Here is a 19,433-nt window from a genome sequence, read left to right as displayed (position 1 = left end):
TACTAGTTAACCACTTTTTGATATCTTTCAAAAGAAGTGAGATATATAGGCTCAAAGTGGACGATCCGGGTGTCGTTCTATTAGAGGTTTTACGGTATCTTTTGTTTTCCAGAATTTTCGAGAAATTTTTGTTTTTTGAATTTCAAGAATTTCTAGAAGTTTGAAATTTCTCTTATTCTCTAAATTGCCTTTCTTCAATTTCCAGTTTTTAATTTTATGAATTCCTAAATTTTCTGAAACTTTTACATTTTTGAGATTTTTGTAATTTGAATTTGCGACTTTCAGAATTTTGAGATTTTTTGAATTTTCAGCATTTTACTGATCTTCAAAAGATTTTTGAGACTTTCCAAATTGTTTGAACTTGTGCAATTTCCAATTTTTCAGATATTTCACAAATTAAGAATCTAAAGAAATTTCCAAAATTTTGAATTTCCAACAATTTCAAATGTTTCGATTTTTTCCAAGACTTAGAGTTTTCCAGAAATTCGCCAACTTTAAAGTAAAATTTTGAGTTTTTCAGTTTTCGGATTTTTCAGATATTTCAAAATATAATTTTTACTTTTCTCAAAATTTGGAGAAAAATCAAAATGTTCAAACATTTTTTGGATTTTCTAGATTTTCAGCTTCTAAAATCGTCAAATTGTTCAAAATTTTGGAACTTTTGAACGTTCAATTTTAGAATCGCGTATACAACAAACAAAGCGCAGCAGTTCGTCGTCGGGAGATGAGTTTTGCCGGACAGGTACACTGCCAAGATATTGTAGAAAATTAAAATGAGCAATTTTAGGTCTTAATCCAAGGAATTGTGTTTGTTGCTCACGGATTTTGGTACGATATGGGTTATGCAATTCTTCCGGGAAATGATGATAGATGGAAGTATTTTTTCACAACGTCTTTCTCTTCAAACTTGCTTCATGTTTTTGATCCGTATGTTTCTTTGAATTCTAAGGTTCCAAAATGCGTAATTTGTTTTTAGAATCGTCGTCATCATGTTCAATCCTGAATTCCGAAAATGGATTTTGAATTTTCGATTTTGGTTCCAAAACAACAAAGTCAACGTCACAATGATCTCTCCATCGGCAGCCGTCAGCAGTCACACCTGAACATTTTTTTCATGAATTTATACATTGAATTTTCATAATTTGTTATTTTCCTAAATTCAAAAAAAAACTTTAGAAATTCAAAAAAACAGAAATTCGGAAATTTCAAAAATTAGAAATTCAAAACATTAAAAACTTCAGAATCCAGAAATTTAGATATTCAGGATTTCAGGACTTTCTAGATTTTTAGAATTTTCTAAAATTTCCAATTTTTCTGGATTTTCAGAACTTTCCAGAACATTCTGGAATTTCAGATTTGGTCCCAAATTTCTAAACTTCCCCACATATTATATTTGCGAGTTTTCTCATAATAATTGTATCTATTACCCCCATAAAAACGAAAATCCAACTTTCGAAATATGTTTACTCCAACCTATTCCTTGAACTTCCCAAAATAAATCTTTTTGCTCAAAAAATCAGTTTTTGAAAAAGAAAATCAAAAAATTTGTCACTGCCAAACTTTCAAAGTTTCCAAAACATTTTTCTACCCTCCAATTTTTTGCCCACTCCTAATGCTTCTTTGTAGCCTTTTCCATATGTCAGAAAAAAGTGGGCGGAGCCTTAAAGCAGCTATAATTATTTCCGAAAAACATAAGCAAAACACCTGTCGTGTTTTTCGTACTTTTCCTCATTTTTCTCACTGAATGCTCACTTGTTAATGTGGCTTGATGATTTTCTTTCTGGTCGTAATTATAGAGTAAAGGTGGGGACCACGCTTTCAGGTTGAAAACTAGCAATTTGCGGAGTCCCGCAAGGTGCAGTTTTGTCCCCAGTTTTTTTTGGGATCTATGTTAATGAAATATCGTCTTTCCTCCCTCACGAAGTTCATTGTAAACAGTTTGCAGATGATACTAAACTATATGCCTCGATTAACGAAAATGATCCTGACAGCCCGCTGCAAAAAAGCATAGACTTAATACAAAATTGGTCTGAAAAATCCAAACTCCCTCTTAACGCAAGTAAAACCGTTGCTCTTACAGTAGGTAAATGCAAGAAAACTATGAACTACTTTATTGAAGGTCAATCTATTAAAAAAGAGACAATAACTCGTGACTTAGGATTTCTAGTATCTGAAAAACTGGATTTTTCTGAGCACTGGAGACAAGCAACTAACAAGGCTAAATTTATCCTGTCTCAAGTTTTCCAGCAATTTAATAGTAAAAACACCCGATTAATGGTTCTTTTATACAAAGTTTTCATAAGGCCTGTGCTCGAATATGGTACGGTAATCAGTAGTCCCTTCAAATTATCAGATATTAAATTAATAGAATCAGTGCAAAACTCTTTCACTAGAAGACTGTATAGTCGTAAACTAGGAAGATATGTTAACCCAAACGATAAGAAATATAAATCTGCGAGCGAGCGCAACCTACTCTTTGGTCTTAATTCACTACACTCTAGACGCTTAGCAATAGACAGGAAAATGGTATCAAAAATGATATCGGAAAAAATAGGTCTGAACGTAACTGAATTTTTCGCGTCAACTGAAACACGTACTAGAAGAAAGACACGATTTCTCTGGCCCATTCCTAAATCTAAACTAAGGCGAAACTTCTTTGTCAACCGCACTCTGAGTCTAATTGAGAACCCAAGGCCCCCTCTCTCTAAGTTGCAAAATAATTTATTATTTCTGTTAATCATTATTGCAGGTATAATTTTTATTCTGTATGCGTGTATGTGTTGATGGTTATGTGCTATTATTTGGAAATAGTGTTACTATTCGGTTCTCCACTTTAATTGAATGTGTTGTTTAGTTATTCGTGTATCTGTGTTTTGTGTGATTGTATTGTATTCCTTTTCTCTTTTTTCTCTTTTCCCACGAGGAAGGTCGTAATCAATAAATAAATAAATAAAAATCAAAAAATTTGTCACTGCCAAACTTTCAAAGTTTCCAAAAAATTTTTTTACCCGCCAATTTTTTGCCCACTCATAATGCTTCTTTGTAGCCTTTTCCATATGTCAGAAAAAAGTGGGCGGAGCCTTAAAGCAGCTATAATTATTTCCGAAAAACATTAGCAAAACACCTGTCGTGTTTTTCGTACTTTTCCTCATTTTTCTTTCAATTTTATAGATATTTGTGATCTAAATTCTGTGTTCTCAAGACGTCAGTAAATGGTGTAAGTAGCCTAGAAATCCAAACTTTGGATTTCTAGGCCATCAAATTTATTTTGTAGGTCAACATTTCGAAATGATTCATATTTCACGGAAGCTGATGAGAATTATATTTTTGGAAAGGAAGAAACAACTGTTGGAATCATTATTAGCTCGGTGAGACTAGGTGGCCGAACTTTTAGAAAACCTCGGCCATCAAGTTTTTTTCCTCTTCCAGGTGTGCATTCTAGGCCTTCTTATTCAAATTGTCGTTGTAATTGGTGCCTATAATATCAAAAACATCAAAGGATCGATATTTGGAGCTTTAATTTTGAATGAAACTTTTGGACAGTTTGCGGCTACTGTAATTAGTTTCTCATTCTTTTTCTTCGGATTATTATTGTGAGATTTTTTGCTTGTTTGATTTTGGAAGAACTACAGTAATCCTAAAAATTCCAGAAATTCGATAACAATTGTTAGCAATTCGGCGATTTTTGGAAATATTTCAATCACAATTTTTCCAATAATTCTGGGATCTCACACACTAATGGCATTCAATCGATTTTGTGCTTCCAGTATGCCGTTTAAATATAAAAATGTTTTTAGGTAATAGCAATCTGAAAATCGAGAGGTCTGAAGTTCTCCATAACGCAGAAATTAAAAAAATTGAAAAGTTCAAAATTTCCAAAAATTCGAAAATTCGAATATTCAAATTTTAAAAAAATTCAAAATTTTAAAAAATTCATTTTCAGTCAAAAATCTGTAATAATCTATATTTTAATCAACTGGACGGCTCCTCCACTTCTCTATTCCTATTTTTTCTTTTTCTATAATTGCCGTTTCCCATTTTTTCAACTCGGTTGGGTGTTTATGGAAGCCCTGAGAAGTGAGGTTGGATTGGCGGGAAATTCGAAATTTCAAAAAAAAAATCGGATATTCAGAAATGCGGTTCAAAACTAGTCTTTTTAAGTTTTACTGTTCAATTTTTTCTAGTTTCCTTCATCACAATTTTCGATATTTTAACATTTATTATCCTGGTTACTTGCCGTCGAAAACTGTTCAAAGCTGAAAGTAAATACATTCGAAAACGAGAAATTAATTTCGCAATGCAGGTAATCACGCTCTATTGATAATTTGAGGCATTTTCGCTGTATAGGTAATTGTCCAGGGAGCAGTTATGATGTTTGTCGGGTTTTGGTATGTTTCCGGCTATTCAATTTTACCTGGAAGAGAACTAAACTGGAAAATATTTTTCTCTACTACTCTATCCTCTTGTGGTGTTAATTGTTTAGCTCCGTAAGTAGGAAAATTAATTTTAAATTTGAAAAATAATCTTTTTCAGCATAGTAATTTGTTTTTTCAACGCTGAATACCGTCGATGGATAGTTTCCTTGTATAAAAAACGAAAATCTGGACACAGCATGACAATGGTCACAAGTAATGCTTCGAATAGGTTCTAAATTGATCTTTAAAGGGTTTTTATTCGATTTTTTTCAATAAATTGACTTTTTATATTTTCTGTTTGAATTGCGCGCGCAAATAAGCAAGAGAGGGCCGAGGTTTCGCAAACGCGTGGAAGAGCAAGCGCCTTTCTCTTCCATCTGCCGAAAATCAATTTTTTGCCTTTTCGAATGTTTTTCTCTCGATTTCCTCTCGTTTTTGGTCATTTTTCGTGGTTTTTCTTGTGAAATATTTCGAAAATTAGGTGAATTTTGTTTTAAATCAAGAAAATTATGAATTAACACTATTAAGGTCGAGAAATCCTCGGTTTTTTAACTTGAAAAATTCTTCGACGGTTTTATTGGTTTTTCGTAGTAAATTTTTCGCGTTTTTCAGTTGGAATATTGGTTTTGCTGTTATATTCTCGTGAAAATCTATTGAAACTAATTCCTGGATTTTCCGACTTTTGCCAATTTTCTGAATCATTTTTTTGTCTATTTCTCATATTTCTACTCATTTTTGCTCAAATTTGTCGAGATTTCCCGTTAAATTTTAAATGTTCAGCGTCCAAAAATGACCACGGCCCATCGTCCCACCTTTTTCCCGGCTCGCGGAGGAACCGCCCGTGGTGAGGGTGATCTGTCCAAATTGTCGGCTCAATACTCGTCAAAAGACATGCCGTCGCACACGAAGATGAAGTACAGACAGACCGGACAGGGAACCGAGGACGATTTGAGAAAGAAGGTAAGAGGAACGGAGTAAAGAGAGCGTGTAAAACTTCTGGAGTCTAAAACGGCGCTTCTGGAGTTTCTAAAAGAGAAAAAATGGATGTTGAGAGCTTTTGTAATGATCCACAAAGTCAAAATTGTGATTTGAAGGCTCTGAAAATAGGTTTTAGAGCTGAAACAGGTTTCCATACTCTTCCAGGTCCACAGCTAGCTTCTGAAGCTCAGTACGGTCCCTTAGAGCTTCTGTATCTTAAAAATAGCACTCCTGTAGTTTTTTGGGTTTCTGAATATTTTCTGGGCGTTTCTAGGCTTCAAAACACCACCTGAGACCCTCTGGAACTTCTAGAATCTCTTTTTTTTCAGGATCTCCGTCGCGAATTGGAAGACAAGGAACGCAATGCCGCTCGCGAGAAGCGTGCCCGTGAATCTGCCTCTTCCACGTCTTCCAACCACTCTAAACGTCAACGAATGGATCAAATCGCGGCGGAATCTGCAGCCGCCGTGGACGCAGATGAAGCAGTGGACGAGTTGAACTCATCAGATGACGACGATTCTGATGAGGACGATACAGCAGCGTTGATGGCAGAATTGGAGAAGATTAAGAAGGAGAGAGCCGAGGAGAAGGCGGCGAGAGATGAGGAGATCAAGGAGAAGGAAGAGAAGGAGAGAATGGCGAATATTCTAGCTGGAAATCCACTGCTCAACGAGTCGGGGCCATCTGGATCGTCGGGGTCTTCTGGAGACTTTACGGTGAAACGACGATGGGATGATGACGTGGTATTCAAGAATTGTGCGAAGGGAGTCGAGGAGAGAAAGAAGAATGTGACATTCATCAACGATGCGATCAGATCGGAATTCCACAAGAAATTCATGGACAAATACATTAAATAATTGATTTTTTGCTGTGATTTTTTGCAATTTTTCTTTTTTTCCAAATGTTGAAAATTCCATCTGTATTACTGGGAGAGGTTGTTTTGAAGCGAAAAAATTGTGAAATTTCTCTGCAAAAAACCCAAATTTCGAAAGAGGGCGAAGCTTAAGTCTTTAAAGGAGCATTTTTTTGCGAATTTTTGATTACACTTATTTTGAAAAAAAGAGTTCTATGAAGTTCATCGAAAAATCGAGGTAAATTTTTCATTTTTTTTTTGCAATTTTCCGGATTTTTGAACTTTTCACAAAAAATCGAAAAAAGTATTTTTTCCCCTCTCTATTTTGTGATAATTTTTGTGGTTTTTTTGCGAATTTTTCGGTATTTTTTTTATGGAAAAAACATTCTTAAAAAACGATGAAAAAAATCGGAAAAAAGCGATTTTTCGATGAATTTTATCGATTTTGACCTTTTTTCCATGAAAATCGCACAAAAAATTCTCTAAAAATAGTGAAAATTATTGAAAATATTAGCCTAAAAATGAGCACTAAGCTCCGCCCATCCTTCAATTTTCGGCTTTTTTCAGCGTCGAAATTCGAAACATTTTCAATCAAAAATAGAGCTAATTTCACAGAATTTACTCAATTATGGTTGAAAAAATCGAACTTTTACCGAAAAAAAAAACTCAAAATCCGTCATTTTAGAGGAATGTTTTCTAATTTCAAAATTTTCGCTTCGAGACCCAAACCCTCATGCTTTTTTTTCTATAAACACACACAAACAATTATTTTTTCTTTTCCAATTTTTGTGTTTATTTTCTCTCGTTTTTTGTGTCTCATGATTCATCCTAGCCAATTTCCCTTGTCCCCTCAAAAAACCTCGTTTTTCACTATTTTTAAATAATCCATTTTTCAGCTGTGACGCTAAAAATAAATTCTTTTCAAAAAATTATAATTTTTTGTACTTTGTAGTGCACTTTGTAGTGTACATTTCTTTATTAGCTTCAAACTATATTAGTTATTATCAACTTTTCAAAGTACTTTTGCCACAAAAAGTTTTTGTCCTTTTTCTCTAACTTCTCTCGGTTATCAGTACTATTTCCTACATTTTCTCTTATCAATATGCCTTCTTGTTATCAATTTGATAGCAGCACAATAGGCTCGTTTGTCATTTAGACATCTCTATACAAAATTTTATAAAATTCTCTGATGCAGATGTCGACGTCGTCGCGGAAGGCGTTGGTGTTCGTCGTGACGTTTGTCAGGTGAGAAAATTGAAATAATCACAAAAACAATGCTCAATTTTAAGCTATTTTAAGCTGATTTTCAGTAAAAAAGCTGAAAATTTGTCGAAAAATAAAATAGCAATATTTCCGCGCCGCAGCCTTGCGAAGGATAGGCTCCGCCCTCTTTTCCGCGCCGCAGCCAATTTTTGAGGTTAAAAATGGAGGAAAAAAAAGAGCTGTAACTCGGGAAAATGTGGATATTTTTGCGAGAAAATAAAGATTATTATGGAATAAAAATATTTCGGGAAAAGTTAGCTTCAAAAATGTTTTTGGCTTCTTAAAAAAAAATTTTTTCGGAAAACGTGTTTTTTAGCCATTTTTCTAGCGATTTTCCAGACGTTTAGGGTCAATTTTGATCTCAAAGGTTGGGTTTTTTTGTGTCCAAACGTCAAAAAATTTTCAGTTTCCATTTGATGTCAGCACGAAAATATTTGAAAAATACATTTTGGCTTCGAAAAAAAACTTTCAAACGTTTTTTGGCGTTTTGGGTTGATTTTTAGCTGAAAAATAAGGTTTTCACGATCAAAACAGCCAAATGTTCACTTTAATACCGTCAAAACACAATTTTCCAGCTACGGTCTCTACCATGCGAGTCGTAAATCGCTGTCCGGAGTGAAATCGTCGATAAAAGCCGACTGGTTGAGTAACACGTCCGCCCATCCACCGCTATTCACCTCAGAAGCCGATGCCAAGCACTTTTTGGGATCTCTGGATGCCATTTTCATGGCTGCCTACGCCGCGGCATTGTTCTTCTGGGGATGGTTGGGGGATCGGTTGAATCCGAAGTTGGTGGTGGCCGCAGGAATGATTGGATCCGCGATTACGGTAGGGGCAGATTTGAGGCTCTTTTGCTCTAAAGAAAGCTTTTAAAAATCCAAATTTGTAAATTTTTATGGATTTTGGACCACTTTTTCCGGATTTCAAGTGACTTTCCTCTTCCAGCTCACTCTATTTGGAACAATCCCCAAGTGGCTGAATTTCTACCACGTCCCCTACTACATCATCACCTACATTGCCTTCGGCCTCGTTCAAGCTTGCGGTTGGCCCAGTGAAATCGCCATAATGGCCAATTGGTTCGGAAAAGGGAATCGTGGATTCGTGATGGGTGTGTGGGCGGCTTGTCAGCCAGTTGGCAACATATTCGGATCGATTTTCACTGCGATGGTGCTGCCATTGGGATACGAATACACGTTTTTGCTGAATTCAGTGATGATTGCGATTGGAGCAGTTGTTGTGGTGATGGCTATCGATTCGACGCCAAATGAGGAGCATGAAGCTGGTGTGGAGGCTAATAGGTGGGGATTTCCACAAAAAAACGTACCGTCAAACCTATAATAGAAGGGCCCCAAAACTGTCAAGTTTGAGCAAAAATGGTTAAAAATTGACTTTGAGGCCAAATTTTTCAAAAAAAAGCTCAATAAAACTGTCTGAAACAGACTGAAAACGGCTTGGAAATGGCTAGAAATGAGAAAAAAGGTTCAAAATCGACATAATTATGGCCGAAAGTTCAAAAACGACAAGCACTGTGAAACCTGTAATAGAAGAGCCTCAAAACTTTCAAGTTTGAGCTCAATTATTTCGGTTCCTGTCAAAGATATTAAAAAGTTGTCAACTGATAAATTGTTTATCATAATATCACCAACATTTTATCAGTTGACAGATTTTTTATATCTTTCACAGGAACCGAGATAATTGGGCTCAAACTTGATAGTTAGGGGGTCCTTCTATTACAGGATTTACGGTACTTATCGTTGTAGGACCCCTAGACCACTTTAGGTCAATTTTCAAGCTATTTTTCTCATCTCTAGCCAATTTCCGACCTTTTCTAGCTTGTTTCAGACAGTTTTAGTGAAATTTTTCCTGAAATTTTGGCCTAAAAAGTCCATTTTGAGCTACTTTTTTTTGCCGAATTTAAAGGGTCATAATCTTGAAATTCAATAAATTAATTTTTCAAGCTAATTACAGTTAATTTTTGGACTATCTCTAATGAAATTTCACTGATTTTGCACCCCATTTTTTTCAGTCGATTTTTGATCAATTTTCAGAAAATTTTGACAAATTTTAGTGCATTTAACTTTGAGCTTGATTATCTCGGTTCCTGTCAAAAATATTAAACATTTTTTAACTGATAAAATATTGGTGATATTATAATAAGTATTTTATCAGTTGACAAGTTTTGAATATCTTTTACAGGAACCGAGATAATTGAGCTTAAAGTTGATGGCATCGGTGGGCTTCTAGTAGAGGAAGTACGGTAGTTTCGAACGATTTTTTAGTGAAGTTTGTTCCATTTTAAGCCTATTTCTAGATCAATTTTTCTCTTTAAAATCCTATGTTTCTCCAGAATCCGTCTCGTCCGAAGATCTAACAGGTGGGAAAACACTCCTTATAGAAAGTTCGTTGTATTTTAGTTTTGTGGTTGTAGCATGATAATTGTGATTTTTAGCATGAGCAATAATTCTTTTCCGATTTTTCAAAAATCATTTTTGACCGTTTTTCCTCTTTTTTAAAAGTTAGTGTTTTTTCCATTTCTAAACACCCAGTTTTGGTTGATTTTTGAAGATTCATCTTAACGCAAAAAGTCTGAATTCTCCATTTTTCCAGCAATGAACCCCATCACAATTTCCACGGAGAACCAATCTCGCTATTCAAAGCCGTTCTGCTGCCCGGCGTCCTGGCATACTGTATCTGCAACGCCTGTCTGAAGCTTGTGAACTACGCGTTCTTCTTCTGGCTTCCACTATACTTGACTGACGCCTACAATTGGGAAGAATCACAAGCGGATCAGTTGAGCATCTGGTACGATTTTGGAGGAATTATTGGAAGTGTCCTTGGTGGATATATTACGGTAAGTGTGGCCTAGAAAAAAGGCAATTTGCAAAAGTTAGGCCACCAATTTAAAATTGTCTAGAAATCACACCAGGTGAATATCGGACCATTTCTAGGTCAAAAAAGTTTGCGGCCTAGAAATCCGAAATTTGGCCATGCTGATCTTATCATTGTAGGACATTATAAACAGAAATTAAAGACGTGTTTTCTCGTTTTTGGTCATTTTGATATGATTTTGGGCAAAGAATTGATCTGATATTCACCTGGTGTGTTTTCTAGGTCATTTTGTATGGTCACCTAGAAAATTCAACTTGCAAAAGTTAGGCCACCATGTTGGTATGGCCTAGAAAACACACCAGGTGGATTTCAAGCGATTTTTAGGTCATTTAGCATGATAGTCTAGAAAATTCAACTTGTAACAGTTAGGCCAAAATGTCAAAATGGCCTAGAAAGCACACCAACGGCTTGCTAGGCCATTTCTAGATCATTTTGCATGGTGGTCTAGAAAAATCAATCTTGGAAAGTTAGGCCACCATAGTAAATGACCTAGAAAATTCAAAAAAATAACTCGTGACCTAGAAAACCCAAAAATTCGGTCATGACCTAGAAATCCTAAAAAGTTAGGTCATGGCCTAGAAAATTGAAAAACTGGGTCATGGCCTAGAAATCCCAAAAAATTTTGAAAAATCCCAAAATCAACAAAAAATCGATTTTAGGATAAAATGGGCAAACGATCGCCACTGATCGTCGCGATGCTCGTCTGCTCCATCGGCTGCCTCTATTTCTACGCCCACGTCGGCCCGTACATGTTCTGGAATGCCCTGGTGATGACTACTGTAGGAGTTACAGTATCCGGACCCTACAACCTAATCGTCGGATCGATTTCCATCGATTTGGGATCACAACCGGCACTGGCTGGCAACACTCAAGCCATGTCTACAGTATCCGGGCTGTTGGATGGTACTGGATCGGCAGGATCGGCGATTGGACAATTGCTCATCCCAATTATTCAGGACGATCTGGGATGGAAGGCCGTGTTCTATGTGTTTATGTTGCTGGTGAGGACTTTTGAAACTTTTGGCGGGAAAATTAGAAAAAATTATTTTTTCAAATTTTTTAAAATCAAAAAAAAATTTCAAAATTTAAAAAAACCAAAAAACAATTTTTTCAAAATTTTAAAAATTCGAAAAAAAATTTCAGAACGGATTCGCGATTCTGGCCATTCTGAAACGCTGCATCATCGATTTGAAATCGCTTAGGAAATTGCGAAGTGGCGAAGAATCTCCGCTTCTCAACGACGATGGAAATCAACACGAAGACTAATTTTTCCAAAAAACTAACTAATTTTTTTTGTACATGTTGCCTTTTTTTACGGACCCCCCCCCCCACTAATTTAAAACAAATTTATTATGCTAAATGACTAAAAATATATTAACAACACCACCGGGTATTCTCACTTTTTTGTTGTTCCGCCACACCCCGATTCTTCTGTGCAATGTTTTGAGCCAAATTATGAACTGAATTTTATTGAAAAAAATAGAAAAATTGACAACGATATGAAGAATTACAAAAAAAACACACAACTTGAATCAAAAATCGAACTACAAACCCTTTTGTTCAGTGGAGCGCTTTTGCAATTTTTTGAAATTTTTGAAAATATGAAATTTTAGAAATTTTAGAATGTTTAGAACTTTTGAATTCTTGAGTTTCTGAATTTAGAATTTTCAAAATTTAGAATTTCTGATATTTTAAGTTTTTGAATTTTCGAAATTTTCCGTTTTTCAATCGCGCTCCACTGAACAAAAAGTTTGGAGATCGAATTACTAAGACAGATTATTGATCGATTCTCCCAACAAATGGAATCTTCCAGACCAGAAACAAGAAATGATCATTTTTGAACATCATTGTTCCGATTGTGCCATCAACTCTCTGAACATCCAACCCTTGACGACAATCAATAGTATTTGTAGTTCGGATACTGTTCTGGAATGATTTATATATATATATATATTTTTTTTTTGGACTTCAGGACATCAAGACATACAGAGACAGACTTCATGAATAACTACGGTCGACACATATATCATATTTGCTCTAATAGAACCCTTCCCTATACGTGAACTTCGACCTCAATTATCTCGGTTCCTGCAAGAGATATGATAATTTTGTCAACTGATAAATTATTGGCTAAATTATGATAAACAATATATCAGTTGACAAAATTTTGATATCTTTCACAGGAATCGAAATAAGTTGGCTCAAAATTATCATAGCCTAAACACTAAATGAACCACTAACCGTCCACTTTGAGCCCATTTATCTCACTTACAGTGGAAGATATCAAAAATGTGTCAACTGATAAAACATTGGTAATAATATGATAAATATTTTAAAGTTCAAAAGTTAATTGAGAAGGTTATTGGTTTCAGTTACAGTAATAGAATCACCCCTTAACTTTCAACTTTGAGACAATTTATCTCAGTTCCTGTTAAAGATATCAAAAAGTAATAAACTGATGAAATGTTTTTGATATTATAATAAACATTTTGTTAGTTGACCACTATTTGATATATGTTACAGGAAAGGAGATATAAGACCTAAAAGTGTACGATTTGGGAGCTATTCTATTAGTGTGTACTGAAGTTAGTTGCCTATTTTGAAGTATAGAAAAAGTTGTTCGGAATTTTTTAACTTGTCTAAAAATAGCCGAGTATAGTGAACAAAATGTAGCTTCTTTTTTGTAGTTGACCACTTTTTTGTACAAATTCATTCAAATGAGATATGGCTCAAAGTTGAAGGTTAGGTAGGTGATTCAATTAAAGAGCAAAAAACGGTCACTGGACTAAAGTACGCAAACACTTTTTGAAATGTTTTCTTTTATATTTAAATGTTTCTCAAAATTTGAGTTTAGATGCAAAAACTAGAAATCGGTAGCGTTGTTTTGAAAATTTTTGGGAATTTTTATGGATTACTGTAGCTCTAAAAGTACGCAAACACCAATTCACAAAAAATGCCCATCTCTCTTGGTCTCATCCCATTTCATCGTCTCCAATCCTTTACTCACATCCTCCATCTCTTCCAGTCCAAAAATTTTTGAAACTCCCAAATGCTGAAGATTTTTGTGATTTCCTGCCAACCACGACTTTATGAACGCATTCACAACGTCTCCAGTTAATCGATGCTTTTGAATTCTTAGGTTTTCAAATTCCAGGTTTACCAAATCTTGGCGAGTGAAGAATCTAGCATAGTTGAATGAGCAACGTTTTAATTTGAGGATCTGAAATAGCTCAAATTATGAGTTTCACCAAATTTGAAAGAAAAATCGAACCTCCCGATAATCAAACCGATTCCCAAATTCAAAATCTGCCACAAAGCCTTCAAGACCGTCATAGTTCCCTTGAATCAAGGAATCTAATCCAGTGTAGCTGTATAGAACCCCAGATAATTGAAGAACAAGTCTATTGTTGAAAATAGGATAAGAGTTCTCGAAGTTTCTGTGACTTGCTATCCAGTTCAATAACAGCGAATCCGGATTTAAAATGGAAAATACTAGAGAAGTAATCCAGAAGATTCTTGAGGTCAGATTCAAAGTCCTTAGTTTGACAGTAGTAATCGTTGGTTGAATAAAGACGACCTCTGAAAAACAGCTCTATCTGAGTTTAGTGGTTTAATGCAGCAAGAAAATTTTTTTAAATGCAACAAGAAAATATGCCAACTCCAATGTTATGAATCCCAAATTAAATCAAGCTTTGATTCCCCCTGTGGAAAATGTCCGTGATCTTGGGATCTACTTTTCCAGTAACTTGAGTTTCCATTATCATTATTCGTTGATTATTCGGAAATCACATCAGAGGATCAACATGTTCTTTTCCATTCTAAAAAACGCATCGTGGAGTGTTTTTATAAAATGCTATACAATTTACATACGCCCTTTACTCGAATATGGAACGATAGTCACTTCTCCAATCCTAAAAGATCATATTATAAAATTGGAATCGGTGCAAAAGTCATTTGTTTTCAGAATTTTCAACAAATTCAGGATGGCATACACTTCATACTTTGAAGCACTGGAAGAATGTCAGCTAAGTTCCTTGGAGTATCGCAGGCTCTATAATGGTCTACACGTATAAAATTATTGTTTCCAAAGAAATTATCATGGAGGTTCCAATTTTCGAAATATTTAATCATGCTGGATCATTGCGACGTCACAAATACTATCTCAAATCACTTATCAAAAACTCAACAAAAATATCTTCTCAATTTCTCTCTAATAGAGTAATCAGATGTTGGAACTCTTTACCCGCCAAAGTGTTTCCGGTGAAGCCCTCGTCAGCGGCTTTCAAAAATCGACTATTATCCTGTATCTAAAACATTTTCTTGTCTTGAATTCAACTAATTACTAACTCGGTTTTTCCTCCATCTCCCATTTAATACAAATGTATGTCCCTGTTATATCTCCTAGTTTCACAGACATTTCACGTGTTAGTGGTTTTCTCCCCTTCTAAATAAATAAATAAAATAAAAATGGGATTTTGGTGGTCCCATAGGATTTCAGAAGAAAAATAAAAAAAACCGACAAACCTCATTTCAACATTCTTCTCTCCAATTTTGATCTTCCACCCCCAATCATAATAATCCGTGTCAAAGTTAAATGTCATTGCTGGCACTTCTTCGGAATAGTTTCTAAATTTTATCCAGTTTTTAGATCCAAAATTGTTGATTTCTAAACAGTCTAATTGGAAATTGATTTGCTTGATTTTCAAGCGCATTTCTTTGGAGAGCAAAGACAAGTCGAATCTGGAAAAAAATAATGTAAATTTTTCCCAATTTATCTCGGTTCATTTCAAAGATGTTGAAAATTGGGCAACTGATAAAATGTTGGTGATATTATGTTTTGTAGTTGACAACTTTTTCGGGAAAACTCATCCCAATGAAATATACACAGTACCTTCTTGAGAAAATCATTTTTTTCAGACTTTCCATTTTCCTTAACTTCTGAACATATTTATACTCAATTTGAAGCTCTTGAAAAAATACATTGATTGGTATAGTTTTCATGAATTTTAGAGTGAAAATAATGAAGATACGGACCGGAAACTGCATAATGGTCCATCTGCCAGACGTCCGCCTAGCGTCCGTTTATGAGTTAGAGAGTTTTATTGGCTTCAGCGGTATATCTCATTTTGATAAATTTGTACAAAAAATTGTCAATTACAAAAATACAGCTCTACTTTCGTTTTGTATAATCTGAAAATTATATACTGAAAGACTCAAAAATTGGGTCCTACGGTATATGAACTGGACATTTTTCAAACTTACACAGAAATAAAATCCATCTGCCGGAGAATGTTCTCAAACACATTTTGGGGTAAACCGAGAAATTTCAATGGTTTGCAGCAGCAAGTTTCATCAGAATATTCGCGATCGAAGGCAGTTTCTAGCCAAGTTAGAAAATTGTGAAGAAACATCATTTTTTCATTTTTTTTGAAGGAAAAAAGAAGTATCAAGATGAGAAATCAATGGGTTGGGGGGAAGGGTGTTGCAGTGTTTGAATTGGGCGGGGGTACTGTGTACCCCTGGGAAAGTCCCATAGAGCGCTGTCTGTTAGTCGGCCGTGGAGAGGTTTCTAGATCACGGTAGCTAGGAAATTAGGATAGGAAGATTCTAGAATATACAATTCACGAAAAATTCAAAAGATCTCTCAAATCGAAAAAATTGGTATTAAAAAAAAGAAACTTCAGGTTTTTCAAAAATTAAAAAAAACTTGAAATTCGAAAATTTAGGAATTCAGAAATTTATAATTTTCAAAATTCAAAAGTTGCGAAATTCAAAAAGTCAGAAATTCAGTGATTCCGATACTCTAAAATTTGAAAATTTGAAAATTCGAAAATTCAGAGAATCAGGAATTCGGAAATTCAAGAACTCAAAAGTTCAAAAATTCTAAAACCCAGAAATGCAGAAATATGGAAGTTCTTTTGAAGGATTTTTAGAAGTCAAAAAAAAATTTGGACCTTTTTTGGGTTTCAAATATCTTTTGAAAATCTAAAAAATCCAAAAAAAAATCCAAAACTTTCAAAAAATCCGGGAAATAAAAAGGTCCAAACTTAATCGATCAGTTAATTTTAGATTCTTGAACTGTAAGATTCCAAAAACTTCCACAAAGTTAACAACAATTAATCAAGAAACATAAGAACTTCATTATCAAAAAAAAAACAATTTCAAGGTTTCAAAACTTCAAATTTCATATAGACCCCTCTAGTGGGTATTTTCTGCTGGGAGAATGAATTGCTATCATAATACATTTCAAAACTGTCTCCAGTGATAAAAATATCTTTGTTCAAGTCTGGCAGCACAGTTGAGTTATAGCTGGAAAACAAATTTATTTTTTCTCTATTTCTTTTTTCTTGAACTCACTCTTTTTCGAAAATCGTCACTCCATTCTGATATCCTTCAATGTACATCATCGTATTCCCGGTCATATCCGCATTGATGAATCTCAATTTGAATTTGGCGTTCGAAAATCCCCTTGGCGCCAAAATCTTCCCATAAGCATGTTGCCTATCGTCGAGTTGGGCGAAAAATGTGGACGCAATGAATCCTTTTCTCCCAAAATCTTTGGTTTTTCCAAATTCATCAGTGTCACGAGTGATGTTGATGTTCGCTTTTCCTCTGGTTAGCACATAGGTTTTCAATGGATATTGGAATTTTTGAGGCAGATATGGAGAATTGGTTTGAGCACTGAAAATCGTTCAGAAGTTTCTGGAATTTTTGAACTTTTGAATTCCGCATTCCCTTAAATTTTTGGAATGTCTGAAACCGTACTTATAATATGCTAATACATTATCTTTATTCTTGGTGACTCCTCCCATATAAACTTCCAGAGTTCCGGTTCCATCGATTTCTGTGAGCACATCGACCTCTAACAGATTCGCCGAATAAATAGTTTGAATTGCCACCGGACCATTTGAAGCATCAATTGAAAATTTTCCACAATTAGTTCCGCTTTGACAAGACACTCCCAGGAAATGAGCAATTCCTTTGGTATTCTCATAATCTTGTATAACGAGCATTTGTTCTTGTAAAAGTTGATTTCGATTCAAAAACTGGATGGTTAGTTGATTTCTAGTGGAAACATATTGAGTCTGACTGGTCCACAATTGATATACGGTTCCAACGTATGGGGAATTCAAATCGGGACCATCATAGACTAGTACACCTCGGAGTAACATATAATAATCGACGGTGTTGTAAGCAATCGCCGTGAGGGAGACATGGGTGTCTGCGGTAACAAGAATTGAGGATAATTTGAGGATTCCAGAGGTTGGAGGAAGCGTCGAAGATTGATTGACACGGATTTCGGATGGTGAGAAGGGACCGTCTGAGTAAATATTTTCAATTCAAAAAATTTCATTAAAATGTATTTTGAAAGTTGCGAAACGATTGTAATGAGGGTTTTGGGAGGTCCTAGCCCCGAGCAACGCGGCCACCGCTTGGAAAAATACAGCAAATAATCGCCGAGAATCTTCCTCAAAAGCATGGTGGATTCCCGCCCGTGGACTACCCCGTCTGTTCAGGAATTTTGAATTAGAAAAAATCAAGTAAAAGCCTCACTTTGCACCCAATCAACTGTAAAACCAAACTGAACGGTTCCATTTCCGGTTTGTAATTGAATTGTTCCACCATCCGAAATAAAGAAAAATTCTTCAGATTCAGCAGAATAAACTCTGAATTTTTTCATACAAACTTTAAAAATTGATTATATCCAACGCACTCTTCTTCAGAACCAAGCGGACCAAACACTTTTACATACATCCATGTATCAGTTGCTTTCAAACTCAGCTTGACTCTAGCAGACCACCCGGTTGTCTACATTGATCTGGAAAAAGTATGGGTGGTTTGTGTGACCTTTTTAAAATTAAAACTCAAAATTCCTAAAAAAAGGAACCTGATAGAAGCAGTTGTAATTCTTTGGGTACAACGGAGAGGTGCCAGGTTTGTTAACAACTGTAGTTCCGCGACACTCTGCAATTTTTCATAGTAGAAATCTCAGCTCATTAAGAAGATGTCTGAATTCAAGACATCGCAAATGCTCCGAAAGACAACTTACACTTTGAGCTGACTTTTCTCAATTTCCGTAAGAGATTTAAAAAATCTTTAAACCATAAAAGCGTTGGTGCTAAAATGATGAAAACTGGTAAAGTTTAGATTTTTGTTATCTCTTTTAGGAATCAAGAGAATTGAGCTCAAAATGCAAGTTACGATCATTTTGATTACCTGGTATTTCGGCATCAACGCCGAAAACTAGAAGAAGGGAACCAAGAATCAGAATTCGCATTTTCTGAGTTATCATTCAACAATTTTGACTTATGTAGGGCAAAAAAGAAGAATCAAAAACTCCGATAAGATTTTTTTTTGAAATTTTTGTTTCAATCACACCCATATTTACAATGCTTCCAAGTCTGAAAGTCACTAAAAAGCCTGAAATCGGGCAAATTTTCAAGCCGAAACTTCAAAAACTCCTGCAAATTTGTTCGTTTTACAAGAACAAATCGAAAAGTATAGACAGTTTTTTAACATTGTATTTCGGCTCTGTGACTTCCCCTTGGAGCAGTTTGGAAGGGTTATAAAGATAGGATTTGTGTGGTATGCGGTTGCGCTCTAATGAGAAGGTATTGAAATTTTATGACGATGGAAAAATAAATACATTTGGAGCAAGGGATTCTCCGTGCCGGGAAACATAGAAAATAGTTGGAAATATTGTGAAAAGAAGGGAAGAAACCAAATAGGTGGTTGATAAGATGATAAGACATGTATACCCCCCCCTNCTNGAAAAGAGCAAAATTGAGCAATTTTCAGGGGCTGAAGTTCCCGTTTCTTAACGATAGGATGATGTAAAGACCGATCGAAAAGATCACTATTATATAATATAAGTATGCAAATTTTGAGCAAATTCTCAACCGTTGTCTGAAAAATGTTCCCTTGTAAGCCTGGACCGCTTTANCTGGACGGTTGTTTTTTACGCCACCTCAAACTCCTGATTTGGCACTTTTATTCTTGGCTATAAGGAGATGCAACGTCATCTGGGGGAAAAT

The 19,433-nt window shown here is 35.2% G+C and overlaps 5 protein-coding genes across 5 annotated transcripts in view; 4 read left to right on the top strand and 1 right to left on the bottom strand.

Annotated features, from left to right (window-relative positions):
* Cbr-srx-43 overlaps positions 1-928 on the top strand; it is a gene marked incomplete at both ends in the record, with an annotated part of 3,713 nt that extends 2,785 nt beyond the window's left edge. Inside the window, 2 exon segments of the mRNA XM_002638169.1 lie at positions 684-742; positions 788-928. Coding sequence (XP_002638215.1) covers positions 684-742; positions 788-928 — 200 coding nt within the window.
* A 3,133-nt stretch (positions 929-4,061) lies between these two features.
* Positions 4,062-4,651, top strand: Cbr-srx-44 (the record flags this gene model as incomplete). The annotated part of the gene is made up of 4 exons (XM_045238295.1): positions 4,062-4,082; positions 4,133-4,303; positions 4,348-4,487; positions 4,534-4,651. The coding sequence occupies 4 exons, from the start codon at positions 4,062-4,064 to the stop codon at positions 4,649-4,651; spliced, it is 450 nt and encodes a 149-aa protein (XP_045097625.1).
* Positions 4,652-5,204: 553 nt separating this feature from the next.
* CBG22646 lies at positions 5,205-6,250 on the top strand (the record flags this gene model as incomplete). The annotated part of the gene is made up of 2 exons (XM_002638167.1): positions 5,205-5,375; positions 5,723-6,250. 2 exons carry the CDS (start codon positions 5,205-5,207, stop codon positions 6,248-6,250), a joined length of 699 nt encoding a protein of 232 aa, XP_002638213.1.
* Positions 6,251-7,441: 1,191 nt separating this feature from the next.
* CBG22645 lies at positions 7,442-11,664 on the top strand (the record flags this gene model as incomplete). Its single annotated transcript, XM_002638166.2, has 6 exons — positions 7,442-7,491; positions 8,085-8,337; positions 8,455-8,807; positions 10,117-10,360; positions 11,058-11,399; positions 11,542-11,664. The coding sequence occupies 6 exons, from the start codon at positions 7,442-7,444 to the stop codon at positions 11,662-11,664; spliced, it is 1,365 nt and encodes a 454-aa protein (XP_002638212.2).
* A 1,678-nt stretch (positions 11,665-13,342) lies between these two features.
* CBG22642 lies at positions 13,343-18,676 on the bottom strand (the record flags this gene model as incomplete). Its single annotated transcript, XM_045238294.1, has 10 exons — positions 13,343-13,618; positions 13,670-13,977; positions 14,915-15,138; positions 16,642-16,707; positions 16,756-17,079; positions 17,164-17,719; positions 17,953-18,065; positions 18,113-18,207; positions 18,287-18,363; positions 18,616-18,676. The coding sequence occupies 10 exons, from the start codon at positions 18,674-18,676 to the stop codon at positions 13,343-13,345; spliced, it is 2,100 nt and encodes a 699-aa protein (XP_045097624.1).
* Positions 18,677-19,433: the final 757 nt, after the last annotated feature.

Source organism: Caenorhabditis briggsae, assembly GCF_000004555.2.
Source record: "Caenorhabditis briggsae complete genome, chrV, whole genome shotgun sequence".
Classification (NCBI taxonomy): Eukaryota; Metazoa; Nematoda; class Chromadorea; order Rhabditida; family Rhabditidae; genus Caenorhabditis; species Caenorhabditis briggsae.
The sequence above is the reverse complement of the archived record's forward strand: the minus strand, read 5'-3'. Positions and strand labels throughout refer to the sequence as shown.